The sequence below is a fragment of the Taudactylus pleione genome, unplaced genomic scaffold, assembly GCF_031769625.1.
Source record: "Taudactylus pleione unplaced genomic scaffold, aTauple2 ptg000421l, whole genome shotgun sequence".
Taxonomy (NCBI): Eukaryota; Metazoa; Chordata; class Amphibia; order Anura; family Myobatrachidae; genus Taudactylus; species Taudactylus pleione.
In genome coordinates this window covers 505,047-529,042 of record NW_028284823.1, presented here as the reverse complement: position 1 = coordinate 529,042, position 23,996 = coordinate 505,047, and the positions used below count along the sequence as shown (strand labels likewise).

At 44.0% G+C, this 23,996-nt stretch overlaps 1 protein-coding gene across 2 annotated transcripts in view; it reads right to left on the bottom strand.

Annotated features, from left to right (window-relative positions):
- LOC148506186 (torsin-1A-interacting protein 1-like) overlaps positions 1-23,996 on the bottom strand; it is a 62,001-nt gene that overhangs the window by 14,111 nt on the left and 23,894 nt on the right. For both annotated transcript variants that reach the window (XM_088447144.1, XM_088447143.1), the window contains exons 5-10: positions 19,262-19,303; positions 14,432-14,503; positions 10,990-11,040; positions 7,168-7,206; positions 1,220-1,282; positions 1,007-1,048 (exon numbers count right to left, since the gene is read on the bottom strand). In XM_088447144.1, coding sequence (XP_088303270.1) covers positions 1,007-1,048; positions 1,220-1,282; positions 7,168-7,206; positions 10,990-11,040; positions 14,432-14,503; positions 19,262-19,303 — 309 coding nt within the window. The remainder of the gene's footprint in view (positions 1-1,006; positions 1,049-1,219; positions 1,283-7,167; positions 7,207-10,989; positions 11,041-14,431; positions 14,504-19,261; positions 19,304-23,996) is intronic.

Sequence of the window (23,996 nt, the reverse complement as noted above, 5' to 3'; positions counted from 1 at the left end):
GTATATATATCTCCCCAGTCTTCATAGTCAATGGATAGTGTATCTTCTTTGAGTACAGGACTCATATTGTATCAGAATAATATATCCACTATGTTGGATAGGATCCATATGGGGATTGGCTGATAATGTTTCACACAACTTTACCACAATGAAAATATAATAGAATACATGTCGACTAGATGTTTAAATATATTGAATCCTAATTAAATGAATAAATATAATAGAACTTGTTTAAACAAATAAAAATCCCCCCAGGAGGTTAGGCTAAAGGGAGGGGGGGGGGGGGAGGGTTAGGCACCCCAGGGTGGGACTCAGGGTTAGGCACCCCCCGGGAGACTTAGGCTTAGGCGGCGGGGAAGGGGGGGTTAGGTTTAGGCACTTAGAGGGAGTATTAGGGTTAGGCACAGGGGGGGGAAGGTTAGGGTTAGGCACCCCTGAGGGTTGGGGGGGGAGGTTAGGTTAGTAAAATACTTACCTGGGGACGATCGGGATTTTCACCCATGTCGGGCAGCCGCTGTCGGGATTTGAACCGCCGGACGATTCCCTCTGCTTACCCAAAAATTGCTGGAAAATATACCGGGACACACCAATCCCTACTTACATACCTCAATAGTGATTTCCATTGAAGGGTGGGAACTGCACTCAGCAGGACTCTGAATACCAGTAACCTTTTTACTAGCAATTGTCTATTTTTATGTGTTTGTCAACATTCGTTAATTCTAGAAAGGATGAGCTATCAATGTGTTTAATAAATGTGATTTTATAACAAGCCATGTGTATCTATAAATCATTTTCTAGATATAGGGCTAATTTCTCAAACCCCACAATCCAGACACTCCAAGCCTTTCACTAGCGCTGTTATTTATTTATTATTGTTTCTGAGTGCTCAATTTAGAGTTTTTCCCCAATATAATTGTCATATTTGAAAATTTTAATAGACACACTTTGATGTCAGACTGCAGGGTATGATGCCCTGCTCTGCCATATAAAGGACTACTGGATGTACCTCTTTGCTGTGAACGGTAGGCACTCTTTCTTTCATCTTCAACTGTGAAATCAAAAACAAGTAACATTGAAAACAAAGTAACATTAAAAAAAACAAAAACGTGGTATAGAATGGATATTGTATTTTAGGTTTTGTACCTACAGTATATACAGGGCAAATAGAGCATTGGTCGAAAAGTTTTTGGATCGCGTTGATGCACGTAAATAAACATACCATCAGAAAAACTGCCATGATGTCCCGTCTCTAAATCCTGGGTTGAATTTACAGGGTCTGCAACTAGATGGACGTAAATAATAAACAAACAATCAGTTTACAGGGACACAAAAGAAGAAGAAATACATGAGATATGTGACATGCTCTTAAGTATAAAGAATAGTACCAGATAACATACAATACCTGCATACCATTTATATTTAAGCCCAATTTTAGGCTCTGCCAGTTTCCAGTTTAATATAATGTATTCAAATGTTCTGGTTGCCTAAAACACTTATCTGGAAAATGATCCAGGAAGTTATGTAAGGAAAAGAAAATAGGTGTTTGTATATTTGTGTTGAATCCTTTTCTCCGAGTCCAATAGGGAAAATGGAAGACTGGGGTATAGTGGTTCAGAGTAGGAACTTGGGTACTTAAAACGCTTCCCCATCTATTAAACCATCGACTGCCAGAGACACTCAATATTTTAACTTTTTTTTCTTTTCAGCAAAGCCCCAAATACAGAACCAGGAGTAAAGGACAGAGGGGAGAGAACAAGGCACTGAAACAGAACAAAATCAAGGTGAAAAGTAACGAAAAACAGCGTAAAAAAAGTGTACTTCTAGTGTCCCCCAGTGGATTCAGAGAAACGGTTTAAATATCGGTATAAAGATCCTTTTTTCGCTTCCATTCACAGAGGACACTGCAACACTGTAGATATAACCAAGCTGACCCTATAGAAGGGAACACTAAGCGTTGGATTCTAATATCCAGTACTTCTGACCCTGTTTGTGCCCGAAATTTAAAAGGGTAATGCTTTTACCAGCCATGTTTTGCTAGTAAAATCATTGCCCTTTTAAATTTTGATCACATACACAATTAGAAGTGCTGGGTTTTAGAATGTGACAAGTAGTAAATAAACCCCTTAGAGGTAAGTACACTTTGTGTCCTGTCTTAATGTAAGCCTGGTGAATTACCGTAGTAAGCCACCTAGTAATGGTCTTCTTAGATGCCGGCAAACAACTCTTGGGCATCAGAGAAAACCAAGAAGTTATTTACACTGCAGAGTTCATGGGTCCTATTGATATAGGTCCTTAAGGCCCTGACCACATCTTGAGGGTGAAGAGAACCCTCTCCATCAATCCCAGGGTACTGACATGGTGTCTAGCAACAATGCCTGTGGACCTATATTCCGGGAGCAGTAGCACTCCATCTTGTGGTTCAACCATAGTGCCATCGTATAGACATCTAGCTAACCCACCTGTCCACGATCTGCTGGAAAACTTCCAGGTGAAGGAACCATTCTCCAGATTAAAGGACCTGCCAGTCAATGAAATCTGCTTCCCAGTTCTCCATCCTTCAAATGACTATCACCACAGTGGCTGGAATGTGTCACACTGCCCAACTAGCTGGTTCCTCTAAGGGCATTCTTGGAGCCTACCCTATGAATGCCCCTGCCTAGAAATGGCACTGAAAGGTGACAAGCCCCATCGGTAGTCACCAGTGATCAGACTCCCCTCAGATGAGATTGTCACCCCTCCGCCACCAAATGAGGAACTAGCACACCTTTGGAGGCAAAGCACGTTTAGCAGCAGCATGAAGGACAAGGAATCTGACTTCCGCCATGCTGCAAAACAGGCCACCTAACACCTAAGAACCCACACAAATACACGGTGAGGGAAGACTGAGAGCCATCCGGCAGCGGAACCACAATAAGCTAGTTGATGTGGAAGGCCGAAATCACCATCAGTAGGAAGACTGTTCTGAAAAGATGATTGGAAGATATGTTCCATTTCAAATTAAGTTAGATCTAGAACTCTCTTCAATGGAATCATGCAAATTGTGCAGCCTCAAAGGTGGAGGCCAGCTTGTTAGTACTTTCATGAAAAGTGTACTGACACCAGTCTGAGAGCTAACAGGATCATTTGTCCCTTTAGGTAGAGGATCCTGTACTCTGGTAAGAATACCCTCGGCTAAACAGCAGCCCCAGAAAGATCACTGACTGGTAAGGAATCATGGTTGATTTCTATTAGTTGATGATCAACTGTGAGATTCTAAGGTTGGAGCCAAATTCTGAACATGGGCCTAAAGCAAGGTATGGGAACCTGTTTTGATTAGCAGATTGTCCATGTAGGGAATGGCAGTCTCTCCGTAACCCCTACGCTCTTCTGGGACTGGAGCAACTAGTTCTGAGGAGACCAATAACTAAAAGGCTTCTCACCCTAGGTTTTGTTTGCAGAAAGGCCAGTGGCATAAATAGGATTTTGGTACTTACCAGTAAAATCCCTTTCTCCGATTCCACAGGGGACACTGGAGATCAAGACATTGGGGTATAGACGAGTGGACGAGTGGAGCTGGCTCTTTAAAAGTGCGAGTGACTCCTCCCCCTCCATCCCCCAGAAGCCCCAGTTAGAGAATTGGAGCCCGAGGAGACGGAACAGAATCAGAAGACATAAGTGAGGAGAATTAATCGAACAACAAGGATGGCAAAAGCCGAATAGAAAAATACATAACAGAACGTAGTCAACATAAGTAAATAAAAACAGAACACAATGGCAGGTAAAGCAGTGCTGAGAGGGCAATCAGTGTCCCCTGTGGAATCAGAGAAAGGGATTTTACTGGTAAGTAGCAAAATCCTACATTCTCCTTCATCCACCAGGGGACACTGGAGATCAAGACACTGGGGACGCCCCAAAGTTTCCTCCCCCGGGTGGGAGAGCCCTGAGTAACCTGCAAAACCCTGCAACCAAAAGTAGATTATGAGGTCGCAAAGGTAACAAAATTAACACAAAGATGCAGACCCAGGTGCACGGGCCCGCACAGAAGAACAAAGTTGCCGAGGTGCCACGATGGGCAGCCCAAGAGGAACCCACTGTACGAGTAGAAAAGCGCAGAATAGAAAACCAGCGAAAGCCAGGCACTAGCAACATACGCCTGTCAGATACCCAAATGGATCCATGTGGCAACATCTGCAAAGAAGCAGAACAAGCACGTTTAGCAGCACCATGAAGGACAAGGAACCTGACTTCCGCCATGCTGCAAAACGGGCCACCTAACACCTAAGTACCCACACAAATCCACGGTGAGGGAAGACTGAGAGCCATCCGGCAGCGGAACCACAATAAGCTAGTTGATGTGGAAGGCCGAAATCACCATAAGTAGGAAGACTGTTCTGAACAGAGTTCCGCGCTGTCATCATGAAAATGAGAAAAGGAGACAAGGAAGCCAACAAGAGAGAGCTCCCAACTCCGAGACCCGCCTGTCCAAAGCCAATAAGAGGACCATCTTCCAAGAGCGGAGTTACAGTTCCACATCCTTCCAGTTTCGAACAGAGAAGACTGGAAGAACAACAGAACCAGGGTAAGGTGTAGGCTGGACCACGTATGCTGTCCTATGAGAACCCCTTGAAGAAAATATTGAATCTGAGGGAAAAAAGGTCAGACGGCGCTGAAAAATAGACCATGCTGAGATAAAACTGAGGCGTAACCCAGCATCCAGGTCCCCTTGAAGAAGAAAAGAGACGGAACGAAGGAAAGTAGTGGTGGGAAAACCCCCCGCTCTTCACAGCAGAATACACAAGAACACCAGATGCGATGATAATGAGTTGTCATAACCGGCTAGCGAGCCAGAACACAGTGGGAACCACAGAGTCCGGAAAACTCAATACATGATAGTAGCCTCAACAGCCACGCCTTGAAATGCAGCTGCTGAAAGTCAGAGAATACGAACGGACCGAAAAGCAGGAGGTCCGGACGAAAAGGTAGTAGCCAGGGATCCCTGACGAGGAGCAATTGGCGATTTGAGAGCCAGGCCCGACGGGCCTGTACGGAACCACCAGAAAACCTGTGTTCACTTCTTGTTTGATACGCATGAGGACTAGTCGAAAAAAGGGAAGAGGTATAGGAGATCGTACCTCCAAACACTGTCAGAGAGCCTACCACCTCTGCATTCAGGTCCCAAGTCCTGGAGCCGTACTGAGGAACCAATGACTGTGCCTGGAAGCCCCGAGATGAATGTCTGGCCTGCCCCACCTACTGACAAGCAGTCTAGGTTGAAGGTCCTGAGGACTGAGAAAGTCGGCCTCCCAGAAATTCACTCCTGGAAGAACACCCTCGAGATCACCAAAGCAAGGGCTCTGTCCACTGTAGAAGGCAACTCGCCTCGTGCAAGCTCTGAGACTGTGCGTCCATCCTTGAAGGATGATGTACACCACGTCCGTGGCGTTGTCCTACTGGATTCGAACAGGCCGGCCTCCGAGAAGGGAGGTAGGTTCCAGAAGAGCGTTGAAAATTCCAGCACCCTAATCAGTAGCTTTGACTCGTGATGTGACCATTGACCCTGGAAATGATTGTCCAGAACAACCAAGCATCTAAAGTATGTTAGCCATGGCGTATCACTCTAGCAAGGATGGAAAACGGTTAAGTTAAAACCATGAACACATATATAACTCAGAAGGCAATGTGGATATAACCCCCCAAGGAGATATTGGCGCAATAAAGGATTGGCAGACCAGGTTTATCCAACATAGAAGGATGAAGAACCAGCAGCAGATAAAAAACAAAACTAACATAAAACAATAATGTAGTAGTTTATGTACATTAGGTCAGTGCGAAACAGCGATATAAAAACACTCTTAGGGTGTAGAGCCAAACTGATATGAAGGAGGTACCCTACAGAGACAGATGTCTGCCAGGATAGCTGTCAAGAGTTGCACAGTGAGCTACTTGAAACCTGCATAAGCCCCAAGGTTATGCCTGTTCACACTAATCTAGTTATTAAACGCAGGGGTACACATATAACTTTATAAAGGTAACCTTGAATGTGAGTCGCCTTGGAGACAAACACATGAAGACTGAACGAGAAATCTGCTATGAAATAAAATAAAGATAAAATAAAAATAAATATATTAAGTGTGGGCTGAGCTCAGCCTTAAGCGACTGGCTCCCTCAGGCACAATTCTAAGACTGGGGCTTCTGGGGGATAGGGGGGAGGAGTCACTCACACATATACATTTTAAAGTGCCAGCTCCACTCATCCACCTGTCTATACCCCAGTGTCTTGATCTCCAGTGTCCCCTGGTGGATGAAGGAGAAAAATATCTCTGTGTGAAGTCTTAAGAAAAAATCTAGGAGGATCAGTCTCTTAGCACCTGTAAAACCAGGAGCTACCGATCCTGTAAAATAAGCAAATGTGATCCCTCTGCCTGTCATCCACACTGTTTGTCCAAAGGTTTGACACCAAGTTGCTCAGGCATGTTAAATTATTTGCTGACTTACAAAAGGAGCAGAGTTTTGTCCTTTGGAGTCCTGATTCCTCACCATCTCTGAGAAACAAAACTTGGGGACAATAACTGGGAGAAAGGAACTCTTTCCTCCTGTGACTGGGGAATATGCTTCCCTCCCTAGAGAAGGACAGAAACTCCAGAGTCCTTTTGGACTCAACGCCTGCCTCCAAACTCGTATGCCATAAGGAACAATACAGATTTGTCCACATACATCTTACCCCTGAGCGCTACAATTCACTTTAAACATGTGCGAGTGCCGTGCGAGTCGCTAGCACCGAACGTCTTTTTCATGCAACTTTTTACCTTCAAAGGACGCACAATCAGCTTCTGCTGATTAAGATGATATGCGGCATGCCTATATTCTATGTGTGACTGCAGGTGTATCTGCATGCAAAATGCTACGTTACAGTGTCAGCTGCTGTGCGAATAAGATGCATTTCAAGGTAAATAGTCACACGAAAAGACGCTCGGCGCTAGAGAGTGACGCAACGGCAAAGCTAGATATAAGAAATTATTATTATGTTGAATTCATAATTAAAGGCTTTCACTAGTGATTAATTTTAGATTTCCTAAGTAGCTTAGAAATAATTTCTGCCTATAAATCAAAGCCTTGGATACAATATTTAACTACGTTATATAACGAAAGATACTATTGCACATCTATAACACATACTACTAGAAGTACCTCTTTGTTGATGTCTGTTTGTCCTTTCTTCGTCTTTATCTGAGGGACAAAATGTTATGTAATAAATTACAGAGAATAAGAGGATGCAAAGTGTGTACTGTATTATAAGTGCTAATATTAAATATGGGCAGGGCCGAAACTAGGATATCTGTCACCCGGTGCAAGGCAGCAATTTTGCGCCCCCCTCCCTTCCCGTACCTGGATTTTGTCCTTGCTCCTCCATAAGGCAGTGCATTACTCAGATGTCCCTGGTATAGTGACTTACATTATTCCATACACCATAATGCCCATTACACATTATGCCACACACTGTAATGCCTATTACCAAAGTGCCACTTACATATTTGCCCGACACCATTTTATGCCCCACAGTAATGCTTCTAATTACTTTAAAATTACCTGCTCGATGCCATGGGGTTTCATGCTCGTTGCCAGGGGTTACATGCTCATTGCCAGGGGTTTTCATGCTTGTTGTCAGGGGATTTATGCTCATTGCCAGGGGGATTCATGCTTGTTGTCAGGGGTTCCATGCTCATTGCCATGGGGGTTTATGCTCAGCCAGGGGGCTTTATGCTCGTTGCCAGGGGGGTTTGAAGGGAGAAGATGCAGCTCTCAGCATCCTCTCCCTGCAGCGCCAGCGTTCCCGGCACTTCCGGGAACGCTGTGTGCACTGCGCTCTGCTAAAAGACACTAGAGGTCCAGTAGGACCTCTAGCATCTGTCTCTTCCTTGGCGGCGGCCATTTTTTGATGGCCGTTTTCAGCAGAGTCCATGCGGATGGCTAGTCTGCATGGAATCTGCTGAAAACGGCCATCCAAAAATGGCCGGCGCCAAGAAAGAGACAGACACTAGAGGTCCAGTAAGGACCTCTAGCATTAGTTTCCTCTGCGGCGGCGGCCATTTTCAGATGGCAGAGTCTGCTTTTTCACCCCCCCGCAATCCTCTCCCGGTGCACGTGCACCTCTAGCCCCCCCCTAGTTGCGGCCCTGATATGGGACAAAGAAATGTTGTCCAGTATTCTGTATATGTGAGCTCTTCCCACCTGTCTACAGCATTAACCTTGTCAGCAGCAAAGCCAACCATTAATCCCTGCTGGGGGAGCGAAGACTATTTACAATTTTATGGAAAATGCTGCAAATGCTATGAAATAGCCCCATTTTTATAATTTCTTATTGTTGATATACAATATTTTAAACTGTAATTTATTACAACTGACTATTATCATTATGTACAATGTGATTATTTGTCATTGTTTTATTGTCTAGTTAATTTATTTTATTATGCTATTTCTGTTATATTTGTTTTCTACAAAGTCATTCTGCCTTCTAACTATAAGGAGTCACTTTCTGTGTTTTAAAATGTAGACGCATGAGTGCTGTTTAATCCTCTGATAGTTCTCATTTTAATCCTTTTCTCAAGTTGAACTAGAAAATATATGATTATGTAGTCAAGTTTTATTATTCTTATCAACATATTATAGTGGTTATTAATTTATAAATTGGCCAGATCTGTTTTGTTTGACAAATCATAAAATTGGCTGCTGATAACACAGGCGTGGATGACGCCATGCGCCAAAGCTGCACGATGTGACACAAGAACTATTGTGCATGATCTAACGATTTATCGTGCACGATAACAGAGACACAGATGCTTGCATGGAACAGGGAGATCAGTCTATGCGTCTGTGTTAAAAACAAAACAAATACAAAGTGGGAAAAAAAACGGTATGGCGCCCACTCATGGGAGTTATCAGCATAGAAAAAAGCCAGCACAACAGGCTGTTTAGATTTACTTAGATAAATTGAAACGTTGATCTAAATAGCCTGTTGTACCAGCTTTTTTCAATGCTGATAAATCCTGAGAGTGCCACCAGTGTTCCCTGTTTCTATACGTTGGAGAAGAGCACCCGTGGTTGTTGCTTTTTGTTTTGCAAAGATATTATTATATAGGAATAGCAATAGTGGGCCCCTGCACTTAGAATTAATTTATAGTGGTATCCTCAATAATCATAAATGTGCGCAATTATGATTATTTAGGATACCACTATATATTAAATGTAAGTGCAGGGTCCCACTATTGCTATTCCTTTGAAGATAGTCCTGGTTGATAATCTAGTAGCGCACCTGTGAAATTTATAGCTGCTTCTGTTGTCACTACTCAAAATAGTGTAAAAGTGGTTAATGCAAGAAGCGCTTTTTTTTGAGATTTGTATGTACTAATTACTATTGATACCTGCTGGTCCACAGAAAAGAGAATAAATAAATGATCAAACTGCAAACCAAACGAACAAATAAAAAGGAAGTATGTAAATAATTAAATAAAATAAAAAAGAAGAAAAGAGGATGAGTTACTTTGAATAGAAAACTTGAAAACTTGAAAAAGTCCACCAAGTGGACGAAACATGTTGAAGCCCTGACCACTACACAAGCCACCAGCCACCTTTCATCAATAGAGCCAGAGGCCAGAAAGATTGCCGGAGGCACAGCGGAGATCGCTGCATGCTGAGCTGCAACCCCCGCTAACAGACTGGGTACAGTCCGCGGACAGCAGAGTGGGAGCGAGTACAGCATCAAGAGGCACATGTTCACCAGCATCAAAGGACAACGCCGCTTTTAGGGTAAGATAGGGACAGTTACCCGTTTGCACTGCACCAAAGCAGCGGGCACCTATCATTCCCACAAAAGGAGTGTAAACATTAATGCTTAATTATCACTGGTACTTTATCATTTTAATTTAATTTTGTACTAGCCACATTTCGTTTTTGTTGTTTTATTTTTATTTCATCTTCATTTCTATTCAAAGTAACTCATCCTCTTTTCTTCTTTTTTATTTTATTTAATTATTTACATACCTCCTTTTTATTTGTTCGTTTGGTTTGCAGTTTGATCATTTATTTATTTATTCACTTTTCTGTGGACCAGCAGGTATCAATAGTAATTAGTACATACAAATCCCCCCCCCCTCCCCCCAAAAAAGCGCTTCTTGCATTAACCATTCCTTTGAAGAAGTCCCCATACCATATAGCGGGACAAAACGCGCTGGAACGGTTGTTCCGGAGGTCACCTCTAATCCACATGACAGATAAGATTACTGTTCTTTTTTCTGTTGTACAAGTCTTAATTGTTGTTTAATTAAAGTGTATGATTGTACCTTTATACCACACGATTGGAGACTGTTTCTTGTATCTCCCACTATACATGCTCATATACCATTCCTGGAAGAACGGCAGTGTATTTATGAGATGTTGCACCGTGCCGGACCACAATCGAATAGTGTCGATACAAGTTTTGATATTTTTGTGACTTCTTAATAGGTGCTGGACACACAATAACAACGAGTGGAGTGCTTTTATACACTAATAGAGCCGAAAGTTCACTGGGGCTCGTCGCAAGCCCCGATGGTCGCGATGGTCTTGACCATCAACCTGGCCGTTCGCTAAAGCTGTGGGTGGTCACCCACAGCTTAGCGAGCGGCCAGCTCATTTTAGAGATGTGGCTGCCCTCATTCAGAGCGAGCGCTCGCATTTTGCGAGCGGCTCTGAATGAGGTCCATTGTTTGTGAATATCATATGAGAGCCCCCAAGGATTGTCATCAGGGGAGTCTTGGAACATTCAGGAAAAACTGAAACATTACAGACTTTGAAAGGTTTTTTTCCCTCACTGTTTTGCACTTAGGGGGCTTTATCTTCACCACACTTATATATATATATATATGTGTGTGTATGATGAAAGGCATTTACCTTTCATTTATATTTAAATTAAAAAAGGCAAATTAATATTTTTTAACACAGTATTACATCTATGCCACATAATACTAGAAGTACCTCTTTGTTGACGTCTGTTGGTGTTTTCTTCTTCTTTTGAAGCATAAAGTACTATGAAATAAATGACACAGCATAAGAGGAAGCAATGTGGGTACTGTATTATAAGTGCTAATCTTAAATATTGGATAAAGAAATGATGTCCAGTATTCTGCATTTTGTCTGCTTGAACTGCATCATGAACCTTATACCTGCTGCCTACAAGACCCTGCATGCTGCCATCACTGCTGGACAGATCATACAGAATGTCATGTGATCTTGGTGCATTCATTGTAATGCAATACTATTCATAGGCATCTGTATTGTGAAGTGAAAAGCTAATTACAAGTATTTTATTTATAGTCTACGGTTATTGTACATTGTATTGATTGTTATTGATCATGATATATTGGGCAACATGAAACCATGTATGTTGATCAAACGTATAATACTTTGAGGTTATTTTTATTAGCAAGGTGACCTGTAAATGAACCTTTATGTAAATGTCCAGCTGCTGGGATAATTGTGTAAGATGCCATATGAAGGGGGGGCTGGCAGATTTATGTATGGTCCATTTGGAGCTAGCAATTGATTCACCACATAGATAATGGTAAAATTATGGGGTCTTATACATCCCAGGCATGCACTTCTCACAGTAAAAATGATGGTGGCTTGGAGAGTGTCGCATCTCTGTACCCTGGTGATTATACCATGCTCACTAGCACACCTTAGGAATGTTTGTAAGCAGAATCCTGGCTACTTTGCATGGACACAGTAACTGGTCAGTGCCCACAAGCAGTGAGTTAACTAGGGGGGGGGGGGGGGTGTTGAGCAGGGCATATGCCATGGGCGCCGTGGCAGGCCCAGCAGAGGGGGGCGCCTCTGGCCAGGGCATCATACCCGCACCGCCCGCCACCATTGCGTCTGGCCCCGGACCGAAGACTTGTTTAATAATGTAAAGAGCACTGGCAGGCAACTGTGCCTGCTGATGCTGACTGTAAGGGGAGCTGCAGCAAAGGCACCCAGCACCTCCCAGGCAATCATTCCCATCCTGAGAGCTGCCGAATGATCACTATTCCTTCCCTGACACTCTCTCAGCTCCAGAGCAGCCAGGTGTGTCTTCATTTTTTTGCTGGTGGGGGGGCGGGGGGTGGGGGGGGTGCATTTGTGTGAAAGAGTTGTGTTGATCTGTGCCAGTGTGTGTGTCTATCTGTGACGGTGTGGCTGAGAGACGACACGGGGGCGATGGTGTGGCTAAGAGGCGATGCAGGGCGGTAAGGCAGTGGTGTGCCGAGAGACGATGCAGGGGGGGGAGGTGATGTGTGCTGAGAGATGAAGTAAGGTAAGGAGGCGATGGTGTGGCTGAGAGCCAACACAGGGGGGGAGGCAATGGTGTGCTGAGAGACGATGCAGGGGGGAGGTGATGGTGTGCTGAGAGACAACACAGGGGGGAAGTGATGGTGTGCTGAGAGACAACGCAGGGAGGGAGGCAATGGTGTGCCGAGAGACAACGCAGGGGGGGGGGGGGAGTTGATGGTGTGCTGAGATGACGCTGGGGGGGGAGGTGATGGTGTGCCGAGAGGCAACACAGGGGGTAGGCAATGGTGTGCTCAGAGACGACGCAGGGGGAGATTGTGTGGCTGAGAGACGCAGGTGGAAGGAAGTTACATAGGGGGAACTAGTCTGGTTGAACCGCTGTTTTATGATATATTGTTAATATTCCTACACAAACAGGCATCTTCCGGACGATGTGACCTACATAAATAGTGAATACCGACTGAAGACGCCGTCTTCCCATGGAGGATGTATTTCTTCAGAGGTTCCACATTGTGAGAAACTACCGTATAAGGTGCATACAGAATGGAAAGAAATGTTCCCAGAGTGTTGAGAAATGGGTGACGTGTTATGTTGGCACGCCCCATTTAACATTGGCCACGCCTCTTCGGTATTTGGCCACGCCCACCAAAGGCGCGCAAATAAAATTTGGTGTGTGTGTTTTGGCCTCGTTTTTAAACTTGCCCTGGCTCCAAAGAACCCAGTTACGCCACTGCCCACAAGCAAGGAAGGGGGGCCTGCTGACACCCAGATAGGGATAAATACGATATCCCACTTACAAAACTTAGTACAATTCTTAGGAGGCAATCTGACATTGGGACTTGCTCTATCTGATCTCTCCTTGCAGTTAGGGTCATGTAAGTGAGACATTTCTGTAAATTATTTCCTTTTTGTTTATAAGAAAATTATTTGCATTAAGACTCTCTCTGTATGTCACCATTATTTTATTTGCTTATGTGAGCATTGTATTTTCTCATATTAAACTTCATAATAAGAACAATCTCTGTGAATGTCAACAGATCCATTTTGCCTGTGTATTCAGGTAAACCATGCTACACATATGTACTACAGGTTATTATATTGGCAATGATAACTGAGACTGACTTAAGGTCTAATGTAGTTGTTTAGGGAGGACTCAAGGTTTCCTATTTGGAGTGTGTCGCTCTTGAACCAACCTTTTGTGATGGCACACAAACGTCACGCATGCTCAAGTGAGTGCTGACCATGACAAGTTAGTGACAGAAGTTAGAGATTGGGATCTCTTAAACTGGCTACACACTATACAATATATCATGCAATCTTGGTACTTTCGACCAATCTGCATGACCATCATATACACACGTCGTTCATGGCATCGTCCCATGTGATGTGCTGCATGTCAGATGGGACAATGCAATGAACGATGTGGCACACATCTTGTATTGTGTACACACAAGCGTACAACCACACAATATATTGGTATATTGGTACAAGCTTTCCTCTGTATTCAATTGATCTACACGATGATTGCGTATTCTGTACAGGAAAATACAATTAGATACAATCCCCCGACACAATATATTGTGCCCATCGTTAAGAAGATTGCATAGTGTGTACGCTCAATATCGTGTGTTCTCGGATTAGTGAAACTGGAACGTCCTGGAAGAGAGGTGGGGGCTGGAATAAGAGACGGGGATAGTGAGGGGAAGACTTGGGGTAAGAGATATAGGAAGACATAGGAAATATAAACCACAACAACTACAGTTGCCTGTGCAGGTTGCAAATTTTATGCATTTTGTGCGCTCGCGACCCAGCAATTGACGGGTTCAAAATACTAGTTTAGACTATAAGAACCAATGGATCAGAGACTGATGTGAATAATTACAGTACTGTGAAAAAGTTTTAGGCAGGTGTGGAAAAAATGCTGCAAAGTAAGAATGCTTTCAAAAATAGAAGTGTTAATAGTTTATATTTATCAATTAACAAAATGCAAAGTGAATGAACAGAAGAGAAATCTAAATCAAATCAATATTTGGTGTGACCAGCCTTTGCCTTCAAGCACCAATTCTTTTAGGTACACTTGCTCAAAGTCAGGGATTTTGTAGGATTATAGTTATATATATATATATATATATTTATGCCGTTTACTAACCTTTTGATTGCTGTTGTATGTTAGGGTCTACTTTGTAACTTCTCTCACTATCATCACTGGCATCACCATCATCTGCCATAGACAAACAAACAATATAAGGGAAGTTGAGATGTTGTAATATATCCTTCAGGTACTTTTCAATATACATATTCTGGTTAGAACAGGTAAATCAGTAAACATAATCTATTAACATGTTTAACCACTTAACTGACAATTTTTTTCCCAAAAACCGCTCAGAATTTGTCAGGTTTGTTTATGATTGAATTATGTCAAGATCTATTTAAAGCTTACCCAACACAATTTTATATATAAGAAAAAAAAAAAAAAAAAAAAAAAAAAAAGAGTATACCATAAAAATAGCAATTTGTATGGTATACTGTAGCAATGACCATCGACGGCTGTACCATCAATGGCTGATTGCTTTAAACCATCGATGAGTTCCGCATAAAATTGATCTGATGTATCGGGAAAATTGATCGTAACAATGTTCGGGACTGGTCTGTAGGAAATATGGACTTGAGATGACCATTGTGGGGTGTCCATCAATGGTTACCATCGACTGTATAAAAACACAATTGATGGTGAACCATCAATGGTTTGCACCACTTGATGGTCACCGCTGTACGGCGGACCGTGGGCCGATAAAAGCCAGGGGGTGGAGCGGCTCCTGCTCATCCATCGATGAGAGAACCATTGGTTCTCTGCCATCAATCGCAAAAGTAGTTAACATCGACCATCAGCAATCAATATTTAAAATCATCGATGGTTGACATAAATCTATCAATCGATGTTTCCATAAACATCGATGGTTGACACATTCATCTCGATATTACGATAAACATTGATGGTTGACATCTGTTAACAACAAATCATGTTTGAAACCATCGATAGTTGACAGCACCAATCGATAGTTTACAAAACATTGATGGACAGTGGCCATCACTACCACCGGGTCTTACATACAGGTGGGGGGAGAGACGCCAGCACTGAAGGTCCTGGCGGCTGCAGAGAGAAGAAGCAGCCGCCGAGTCATCACAGTGGAGGGAGGCGGCCCGCACGAAGGTAATCGCACAGGGTTAGGAGGTGGCGCTGACTGTCCCAGCGGCTGCAGAGAGGACAGGCAGCCGCCAGGTGATTACAAGGGGGGCTTGGCGCTGACAGTCCCGGCGCCTGCAGAGAGAAGCAGCGATAAACCCGGCGGCTGCTTCTTCACTGTAGCCGCCCCCCCCCCCCCCTTTGTGTAATCACCCGGCGGCTGCAGTGGAGAAGCAGCCGCCGGGTAATCGCACAGGGGAGGGGCCCGGTGGCTGCTGACAGGAGAAGCGGCCGCCGGGTAGTCTGACAAGAGAGGGCAGGGCGACGCGGAAGGTCCCGGCGGCTGCTTCTATCTGCAACCGCTGGGTGATCACAGATTGGAGTGAAGGGCGCTCAAGGTACCAGCGGCTGCTTCTCTCTGCAGATGCCAGAGATGGGGGGGAGCCGGGCTGGCTGATCACTGTGCCCAGCAGTGATCAGCAGAGACAGGGGAAGAACTGAAGGTGCAGAGGGACCAGCAGGTCCCTCTGAGGCTGGAGGCTATAGGAAGATTCTCTTCCAACAGCCACCCGCAGGGCATTTCTGACTGGTCGTATCAGATACGACCATGTCAGGGAAAGCCCGGTCTGGTATGGTCGTATCTTGGTTAAGAGACCACTAGTAAACATACATGTTGAATGGTAGATGACTTAATCTTTAAACCGATACAGGCAAGGAGAGAGGGGTAGATACCAGACAGACTGAAGTATTGGGTCCTGATTCAAGCGGGTCGATGGTGGGGCATTGCGTACGCACGGCATGCGCAAGCGCCGGAGCGAGAAAGAAATTCTCTCGCTCCGAGGCTCGCTACAAAGGGGGCAGCTGTCTATGTTGATCGACAGCTTGCTCCGTTTTGTAGGCGGGGTGTGGGGGGGTGGCTGGACAATCGGAGGCATTCCTGAAGAAACGCCTGCTGTTTGTGGGCGGCCCTACTGACATCACGAGAGCCTCTTCTAGAGCCAGAAGCTCACTGGGGCTTGCAAAAGACGAGACCCTACCACAAGGGTCTCGTTGCAAGCCTGATGGTCCCGACCATCGCGACCAACAGCTGGCCACTCACTAAAGCTGTGGGTGGTCACCCAAGCTTAGCGAGCGGCCAGGAGGCCGGGTTTTTTAAAACAAAGCCGCCGCCCTGATTCAGAGCGAGCCCTTGGTGTCCCAGTTTGGAATGCAGATAGGTAACCTGTTGTCCTCTAACTGCGGCACAACTGAAATTTGTTGGAGAGCCGCAGTTTGTTAGTCAGGCTTAGAGGGTTGAAATAAATATATGCGGTAGCTCTCCCAATTTGTTATATTGTGGTCAAAGAGGAACTGAAGACTAAAGCTGGCCACACATCTAAAGATTATCTGTCCAACCAGCCAACTAGTTGATTGGTTGGAATGAAAATCTGGTAAGGAATAAAATCAGCAATTTGCTCCCAAACGCTGGAAAATGGACCAAAACTGTTGTTTGAACAAATAGTTTAGATCAAACATTTAACAAACTTGTCTGAATGACCATTTTCATCTGTTTTCTGGCATTTAGGAGCAAATTGCTGATCATCATTTACTCCAATACGTTACCAGATTTTCATTCCAACCAATCAACAAGTTGGCTGGTTGGATGTAAGATGGTCTAGTGTGTGGCCAGCTTAACACCACAGGAAACAGACAGACCTCTAAATAGACAGCATTACGTAATAACTTAAAATCTGCATGAATCCTTTCCCAACAAGTTTAGTTTGGCAAACTAAAAATTATTATTTATTTATTTTTTTTAAAACAAAATATTTTATTGGAGAACATCAAAAGTTTGCATAAAGAAAAACAAACAAACAAAACATTGTCTTGAATATGAAATGGATTGAAACACATTCAAACTGTATAATTTTACAGAAGTAAATAAATAGTAACAGTATATAAACAACTCGGTAATTAATATATTAGCCAAAGTCAGCAAATATAATACCGATAATTTACTGAGTATTACAATCCATAACCCCCCAAAAATGTTATATTATAACAAAAAAAAAAAGAAGAGAGAAAGAGAAAAGAAGAAGAGAAAAAATAAAGAGCGGGAGGGCGGGTGAATTCTAAACAACATTATTTTTATGCCAACAAAGTACTATTTTAATCTGAATGAAAAACATTGCATATATAAAGTTATACCAATTAAGTAAGAAAAAAATATACAGTATACTGTATATATTTTCAAACTAAGCAGCAATCAAGCTACATTTTGTAGAGATGACCTTGACACAAGTCACAAGCAATACACAACCTCAACACCTTTCCTAAGCAATAAAAGGTTTTGTTTCACCATTTGCATTTGCTACTGTTGTGATACCCAGGAGAGAGGACAGTTTCAGGGAACAAGTACAGAGGTGCCCTATCAGCATTGAATAATATTTAATATAACGTAAAACACAAATTAACATTGCAAATGACACACAGGGGGCCAGATTCAGAGCTGCACGGAAACAGTGTGCAATGCGCTGGTCACGCAGCAGTGCAATCTTTTGCAACTGTGCATGTGCCACAATTCCTACGGTGCATGCATTACACAAAGTGTACGCACAAAGGCGCTGTTTGAAATCGTGACACACGGTATCAGGATTCCTGTGAAAAACTTGGGGCACTCCTGGGATTGGCTAGAAATGCAGGCAAAAATGGTCCGTCCATTGGGCGTGTTATGGTAGTGTTGCTGAAAGCAGCTGCAGACACAGACGCACAACCACAGGAATAGGTTGGTGCAAGTTTCGATGATGCGTCTGATGGTGGTGTGTAAGGACGCAAAAATCAGCATTACTGCGTGTACAGACGCGGACGGTGGGAATTTACTATTCCCGGGCTGCACCGAGCAGCTTTTACAAGGAGTTGGCAGCGCAGAGCGTCCTACAGGACGCTCAGCGCTGCTGCTTTGAGTTGGCAGCGCGGACGTTCAGCGCTGCTGCTTTCCTATAGGACGCTCAGCGCAGCCGCTCACCGCCCCCCGCGCCGGTGGCTGTGTCACTGTAGATCGCGACACAGAGGACACCAGCCGGACGCCGGGGACACTCGCCAGCGATGGAGACCGCCGACATGTCTCTGCCACAGCTGGCCGTCCACACTCCCGCTGGACCACCAGGGCAGTACATTAACGGAAGGGGTTCCATCTCTTCCCCATTGGGGTGGGGGATGGCAAATAGGGGTTAAAAACAAATAATTTATTAATAAAATAAAAAAAATGGCTGCATTGGGTTTGGCCGGCTGCCTGCTGCATTTTGATGACCTCATCAGCGACAGCCGGAGAGGGGATAGGCTAGGAGGGACAGACGGCAGAGGAGAGGCAGGTAATCTAAATAAACCCTGCTCTTGTCTGGAAAGGGTCTACCTGGGAATTTCCCGGGTAAATGCTGTAGTGTGAAAGGGGGGTCTTGACCAAATACCCGCGAATTTGCCCAGAATAAATTCCCGGGTCATACAGTATGTCTGAAAGGGGTATAAAACGGCAAAACAAGGTCACAGTATACTATGATTTAAACCGGACTGGAAGTCCTGTGAGTGCTGCTGTCTTCACTATATATATATATATTTTAAAAGTACAATAAAATATTTACACTGCAAACTCAGGGCAGGTTTATTGCTCACAATAAGTATTATTTATAACAAGCAATGCATTTTTGGTTCACAAATAAATTTCAAATAAACTCTTATGGTGGGGAAATTTGCAAGTGACCATTTGTGAGAGCAAAGCAGGTGACTACATATCCAATATTTGCACCTTTTATTTCTTACCCGAGTCAGATGTCTTTGTGAAGAGTATTTCTTTCTTTTTAACTACAGGTAAATTAGCATGCATAATGGAAAAACAAAACAAAAAAACACAGAATGGATATTAGTAAGGGGAGATGATAGACATGCCATCAACTTAGGGGTATTTAAGTAGGCGGACACCGCACTTATGGTACACTAACTCACAGATTTTTGCTCCCAGCCCCATAGGGCTGCAATCAAAAATCCACAAGTCTGGTGCAAGATCGGACCGTGAGGGGGGCCAGCTGCGGTGCCGTTGGCAGTGTTTCCAAGCCATTACAGTGGCAACTAGCCCACTTGCACCTAATTGAATTGACCTCTAAGTGTTGGTCTATAGCAGGGGTGGGGAACCTTTTTTCTGCTGAGGGCAATTTTGATATATATAACATTATTTGCGGGCCAGCTGCAGGCCACGCCCCTGCTGTGTGACGTTACACGAGAGCAGGGCTACACTCGCCGGTGATTACAGCAATGCCTGGAGCATGCTTCGGGGGGACGCTTCGGGGAGCCGTAAGGGCAGCGGTGTGACCGCCTGAAACATCTTAAGGACGCTCCAGGAGGCACTGCTGCATAGATTCTGGCTGCAAAGTGCCATTCTAGGCACCTTGCTAGCCCTCGTCTCAGAGGGCCAGACCAAATGTTTCCAGGGGCCTTATACGGTCCCCGTGCCTGAGGTTCCCCATCCCTGGCCTAAAGAAATATTTTCTGTTGCGCAGTGACTGATCACTTCTAAGACCACAACAGAATATTTTATTGGATTCTCATTGGCCGAGCTGAAAAATTACTTTTTCATACCAATTTACAATTCATTTTGCTTGATTTGCCGTAAAAATGTATGTTGTGGAATGGAGGTGTGCGCATCAGTATTCAGGTTTACATCTTTCATTATAGTCTTGTGATGTGCTTCTGGAAGTTCAGACTATTGCTTAAAGCCATCAGTACTGTAATTTATATCATCTCTACAGCATCAATCAAAAGACTACACAAAGCTCAAGCAATGTATACTCAGTTATAGCCAGTTTTATAGTTTCAAATTAAAAAAAGACTTCTATTAATGAGAATCTATCACATGGTTTTAGGGGGTTATCAAGTCTTCTAAAGAGTGGAGAAGTGGACAAATGGAGAAGTTGCCCATATCAATCAGCTTCTACCTATCATTTTATAGAATTTACTTGATAAATGCTACCTCAGAGCTGATTGGTTGCCTTGGGCGACTTATAGAAGGATTGATACGTGTGTGTGTGTGTCCATTAGTTCTTATGTATTCCAGTGTGACCAGGGGGAGAGCAAGCATTACAGCAGCTGTCATCACTAAACTCTTGTAGGCACAGACATTGTTTTAAAAATATTTAAAACACAATTTTCAAATCCCATTAAATGCTTTATGACGCTTTATGATGCCGACTGTCCTAATATTGGACGTGGACCTGTGGACACTTTTTCTGACACTTCTGCCACAATTTCAAACTTGTCTGAGGAGCTCAGAAAATGAATACTTAATAAATATACACAGTGGTTCTATGGGTATGCTGAGGGGTGACAACTCCTAGAAGCCAGGTAACCAACACTTCACAAAAAATAAAATACTCTTGGTACCTAACTTTTAGGAGTAACTTCCACTGAGGTCAATGGATGCACGCCTTCTCGGGCTCTATAAAAGATCTTGCCGGCTGATTGGCTTCTGAGTTACACACTATTTTGTCCACGGGAGGATTAATTACATAGCATACTTAGCTGCATGGAAGTTTTAAGATGCATTAATAATGTTCTGTCTCTATGTAAATTGTCCATCTTTTATACTCCACTTTTGTCAGCTGGCAATTTAAGGCCTTTGAGTAATAGAACGAACTACAAGCTCCAGCTAAGGTATAAAATCAGAGATGAAACCAGTGCTGCTCTAAGCATTATTTAAGAAGTCTGAAAGCTGTGTTAATTGCCGGTATATGTATTTTGTAATGACAGCCATTAACTAGAACCTCGAACAACAACAGCAAAATTGGAACTCAAGCTGTGTCTATGTGTTATGTGACATGTGGAAAAACAGGATTTTGGTACTTACCGATAAATCCCTTTCTCCGATTCCACAGGGGACACTGGAGTTCAAGACAGTGGGGTATAGACGGTGGTAGAGCAGAGCCTGGCACTTTAAATAATCTAAAAGTGTGACTGGCTCCTCCCCCTCTATGCCCCATCAGCCCCAGTTTAAGAACTGAGTCCGAGAGGAGACGGAGGACAAGAGAAAAGAAAACGAGGAGAAGGAGAAGACCACAGAACGGAACAAGACCGACTGAATGAGAACAGTGGAACCCATAACAGGGAACCATGCAGTCACACAACCATAGAATGAACCCAACAAAACGTCAGGTACGCAGCGCTGGGCGGGCGTCCAGTGTCCCCTGTGGAATCGGAGAAAGGGATTTATCGGTAAGTACCAAAATCCTGTTTTCTCCTTCATCCACTAGGGGACACTGGAGTTCAAGACAGTAGGGACGTCCCAAAGCCAACCTCCTGGGTGGGAAGCGCGAACTTGCTGACCCCTCGGCCAAACCGAAACAGGGACTGCCAAGAACAATAGGCCCAGCAGAGGCAGAGGATCAAGTGTCGTAGAGCACAGTAGACAAACACTACTCCTCAGGAGACAGTCACAGAAGAACTTCCACAACGTACGCACAGCGGAAGCCAAAATGAACAGAACGGCTGGCGAGAAAACAATCACAGTTGAGAAGCGGCTGAAAATAGACCAAACCAGACAGCTGGTAGCAGAGAGCCCCAACAAGAATCCATAGGAGAAGGGCAGAAAACAAGAAGAACTCGTGAATCGTACTAGAGTCTGCACAGGAAACTGCAACAGCTGCAGACAGCAGAATCCCAGCACCGCTGGTCATAATCATATAGATAGAAGTATGACAATACCAATTGACAGATACAAAGTTGATCCTGTCCACAGACTCCCAATAAAGAGTATGCTGGGAGGTCAAAGACAAGACCGAACAATCGCTTGGAACGATCCTTGAGGTCCCACTACAACAAAGTTGTGAACCAGCGGAAAGGTTATACCATAGAAGTCTCCAACGTGTGGAGATCCCACGGGACATGAGGCAGAGGCGAATACGAGAGGATGGAGACTACAATTCCTTTCAGAGGGTCAGACAGCAGTATAACCCATACTGAAAACAGGGATAAAAAGACAACTTCCAACCTGATGGAAGTGCGTAGTCAGTACCAACTGCCGGCCCGAACATAGTGTGAAAACAACCAGGAACTTAGCAGTAAAGGAGCACGGATGTAACCCCACCCAGGGAGAGCTACCAATATGGGGAAGCATCCCACACAGCAAGGCCAGGGCAGCAGGACAACCCTGCAAGTACCCGTCAGGTACCTATTAGTGTGATAAAATATCAACAGATACTGAACAGGAAAACCCAACCAGGCCCCCTGCGTGGAACATAGTGACTGTCACACTTATGTAAAGATGTGCACTAGCCCAGAGATGCGCTTTGGTCCATAACCCCAACAGATTCTAGTAGAATAGTGTCGCTAATCTCAATGTACAAACTATGCACCCACACACCAGGGAAACTCTAAAGTGTAGAGCCAACTGATTAAAAGAGCAGAGGGCTGCTAGGACAGCCGCTAGGCTCCGCAAGGGAGATTAACGTTATGTATGTCAGGTTGCATGAAATAGGAGCATCTTCCTAGGCATTAGTGAGGTAAGCTCTTACCTGTGAGCGACCAGAAGCACTCTGGACGCTATGTAGAATGTCACTGACCTTTTATCACACAGCAACCCGCCATGTTAGGTATAAAGAGTAGCTTCAGTAGGCTAAGACCAATGCTCCACAGCATGGACCTTAGTCTGGAGAAGTGCAGTAGAAATTACTGTGGAAACTAATAAAATGTTAGTGGAGACAAGGTGGTCGTATAACAGGACTCTGGGCGGCCCAAGGCCTCATGTTATGAATTGTACCTAAGGGCCCTTTTGAGACTCATTTTATTGAGATATGCGACAAAAATATGGAGTACCGGAATAGATAGGGTACCTGTTCGGAAATATTAATACAAGTGCACCACTGTAGTTGTAATGAGAATAGATCCCCCGAATGGGGCGCGCCCCAGGACATGTATAGGGACCATACTGGAAGCAATGCCCAGGGAATTGTGACTATCCCTATGTAAGCTGCAGAACATGACTCTAGTTTATAGAACCACCATATAATAGGAATGGATATAGCCTACAGCTTATGGTAAACCCAGACGGCTACGCATCCGTGGAATAATAGGTAAACCTAATGAATGTGGAAGTATAAACATTATATATTCATACACACACACACAACCCAATTTCTAGGGAGAGATAGTGTAAAGCGGAGTCATTGTACCAACTACCGCATCAGGAGCGTCCAGCCTCCAATCGTAGCATCTTTAATTATGCTAGTATGTTATGGTAAGGATAAGACGCGATATCCACATATGCATACGTGTACCTACATACAAGTTTAGTAGGCGACGATAATATTTAAAATAGAACCTGAGCATAATTAGCGCCATGGAAGGACAAATTCACTCCAGCATGTATATATTCTAAAGCAGGGCTGGTATAAAATACAACATATACTAATATATACATACATATATATACATATATATATATATATACATACACACACACACACATATATATACCGTGGCTTACCTCCACGCCGGGAGGCTGCTCATG